The sequence below is a fragment of the Saccostrea echinata genome, unplaced genomic scaffold (genome assembly GCF_033153115.1).
Source record: "Saccostrea echinata isolate AGI-Se365-2 ecotype Australia unplaced genomic scaffold, CSIRO_AGI_Sech_v1 ptg000025l, whole genome shotgun sequence".
In the NCBI taxonomy this organism is placed as follows: domain Eukaryota; kingdom Metazoa; phylum Mollusca; class Bivalvia; order Ostreida; family Ostreidae; genus Saccostrea; species Saccostrea echinata.
The window spans coordinates 1,772,765-1,775,913 of record NW_026889774.1 but is presented as its reverse complement, the minus strand read 5'-3'; the positions used below and the strand labels follow the sequence as shown (position 1 = coordinate 1,775,913).

At 38.3% G+C, this 3,149-nt stretch overlaps 1 protein-coding gene across 1 annotated transcript; it reads left to right on the top strand.

The window, feature by feature from the left end:
- The first annotated feature begins 1,349 nt into the window (after nucleotides 1-1,349).
- LOC133192416 (uncharacterized protein F54H12.2-like) lies at nucleotides 1,350-2,771 on the top strand. The gene has a single exon (XM_061328426.1). It carries the CDS (start codon nucleotides 1,350-1,352, stop codon nucleotides 2,769-2,771), a length of 1,422 nt encoding a protein of 473 aa, XP_061184410.1.
- The last annotated feature ends 378 nt before the right edge of the window (nucleotides 2,772-3,149 follow it).

The window sequence follows — 3,149 nt, the reverse complement described above, 5'->3', positions numbered from 1 at the left end:
TACGTGTATTGTGACTTGATTGAACCCCAGACGGTAGGATCCAATGCTTTGAAATTATTAAGAGTGGTTCCTTGTGCACTCAATCTGGAAGATAAAAAACAAGCTAAATGGGAACCGGTTCGAGCAGAATATTTGAAACTGAGTAAAAAACATTTCGATAGCATTGAGATTCATATCATGACTCCTTTAGGGACTCCCATGCCTTTTTTAAATGGAAAATCAGTCGTGAAACTTCATTTCAGAAAAGTGTACTGAGATGAGTGTACATCTTTTTTGTTACATCTTATTGGGAGTGATCACTTGTCTGATATGCTGTCTGTATTGTATTCAACCTTAAGACAGGAGGGTATAAAAGGAGTTCCTGGAGTGCATTTAGGTCAGTCTGACACTAGTCATGAAACATGCAGTATCATCCCGGATTATTGAGACAAAGAGGACACGGACAATTTGTCTATCATAAAGGTTTATTACGTCAAAAAGGACACGGTGTTGTAGGTGGAATTCTCTCTGGATTGGCTGGAGCCCTTACCCCTAATCCTACTGGATTTCCATTACTAAATCTTATTCCACGCAGTTTGCTTCCACCGCTATTTCAAACTCAAAGAGGAGGAAATTATATAGAATTCCTGTCGGGAATGATACCGAACTTACCTATAATATCCCCGAGTTATAAAAAATCTCAAAGAGGAGGAAATTTTATAAACTTTCTTTCGGGAATGGTACCGAACTTACCTATAGGGATGACTTTAAAAGAAGCTGTTCAATTAGGCTCAGGCCGGCGGCGACAAAGAGGTCGAGGATTTCTTAAAGATCTAGTCAAAATGGGTCGTAATCAAGCCTTGATTGCCGGAGCTAAAGTAGGAGCAGATGTGATTAAAAAAAGGAAAAATATCAAAAATGCTCTTTTAACGCATGGACTCAATGCCGTTAAAAATACAGGCTTATTTGCTCTCAATAGAGGAGGAAGTTTAGCTTTTAAAAAGATGAATAAGAAAGGTCAAAAAGGTAAAGGGAGAAGAAAAAGAAGAAGAAGACGGCAGAGAGGGAGAGGAGTTTTGAGAAATTTATTGAAAACGGGAGCTAAACATGCCTTGACTGCTGCTGCTAGAACGGGGTTAGATGTGTTAGAAAATAAGAGATCTTTAAAAGACGCTGTTAAAACACACGGAGTACAAGCCCTGAGATTGAATCTAGGTAAGAAAAGAAGAAAAAAGACACCTGTGTTAGCCCGAGGAGGTCCTAAGAAGAGAAAAAGGGGTTTAGATATCTTTGATTGACACACTATAAATAGAGGAGTCGAGTGAGATGGACCTTCATTTGTGAAAAATCCATCCTAGTAGACAGACATCATGTTGCAACCAGATTCCTGTGCGTGTGGGATGAACAATTTAGAATTGTTCCAAGTCCCCCCGACTAATATTGCTTTAGAAGACTCCAAATGGGAAGAATATTACCCTATTTCCAGTACTTTAGATTCGGATACGGCTCCTATTGAATTTGAAATTAATGGACAAGGAGATCAATATCTGGATTTATCTCAAACGTATGTTCAAATAGTGTGTAAATTTACCAAAGAGGATGGGACTAATCTGAGTGGAGCTGGTAGTACTTGCGCCCCGGTGAATAATATCTTCCATTCTTTGTTTACGGAAATCGATCTCAGTGTCAATGGAAAAATAGTGACTCCGGGCACCGATACTTATCCTTACAAAGCTTATCTGGAGAAATTACTTTCTTACAAACCCCGAACTTTAATGACCCAGATGAAAGCTTGTAGTCTGTGGGAAAAAGATACAGCAGGACACATGGACGAAGTAGGGGTAGCAGACCTTGGAGTGGCTGAAAATAAGACATTTGATGTAACCCCAGGTGCACATGGTGCTGCTGATACTGTGACCATTAATAAACCTATCGTCCCAGAGTTACCGGCCAATTCTAAAAACGAAGGATTTAGAAAACGTCACCAGGCTATCAAAGATAGTAAGAAAATAACCTTGTATGATCGTTTACATCTGGATTTATTTCAACAAGACCGATTTCTACCGAATGGAGTAGATATCCGTTTGAGATTTAATCGAGCTAAACCTCAGTTCTATATGATGATCAAAGATGGAAGTACGGGAAAAGTTAAAATATTGAGCATGATCTTATGGGTAAGAAAAGTCAAACCCACAGCCGTCATGATGAATGGTATTAATCAAAGTTTGAACACTCACAGAGCTAAATATCCATTGAGAAGAGTCGAAGTGAAAACCTTTACCATACTCACAGGAACACAATCTAAAATCACAGATCATCTGTTTCAAGGCCAGATGCCTAAACGCATCATTTTAGGTTTTGTGGACAATGCGGCATTCAACGGAGATAAAACTAAAAATCCGTTTCATTTTCAAAATGTGGGAATTAAGAAATTAGATGTCAGTATTAACGGAGAGACCATGAGTACTCGTTGTTTCGAACCCAATTTCAATGAAGATTTATATCTGAGATCTTATCTGAGTTTATATCAAGCACTGGGAAAATTAGGAGAAGATTGGGCCCCGGACATCACCCTAGAAGAGTATAAAAACGGATACACTTTATGGGGCTGGGATTTCACGAAAGATCAAGAAGCGCAATCGGATAAATTCCACATCATAGAAACCGGAAATCTGAGAGTAGAAGTCCAATTTACGAACAATACGGTGAACACCTTAAATTGTGTGGTGTATGCAGAATTCGATAATCTATTAGAAATTAACAAACAGAGAGAAGTCAGTATTGATTATTAATGGATACAGGACAGTTAAAAGAAGTCTTATCCAGAGAATTAAAGAGTTCTTTTGGTGGTGTGTACCCTTTAGATTTATTACCGGATCAATTAAGACCTCAAGAAAAAGCCATTGTGGTGAATACGGATCCTCAAGATAAACCTGGAGAACATTGGGTATGTTTGTATTTGTCCAGTCCAGTCATCGAATATTTTGACTCTTATGGATTTCCTCCCTTACAAAAAGAAATTCAAGATTTTATCCATCGTCATGCTCAACAATGGATTTATAATCCATACCGATATCAAGCTTGGAATACAGATGTATGTGGACAATATTGCGTGTATTATTTACATCAAAGACATAAGAAGAGAAAAACCGCAGATGAGTGGTTATTCC

What these genes read in the sequence shown, in the direction of transcription:
- LOC133192416 (XM_061328426.1), top strand. Translation starts at nt 1,350, where the DNA reads ATGTTGCAACCAGATTCCTGTGCGTGTGGGATGAACAATTTAGAATTG.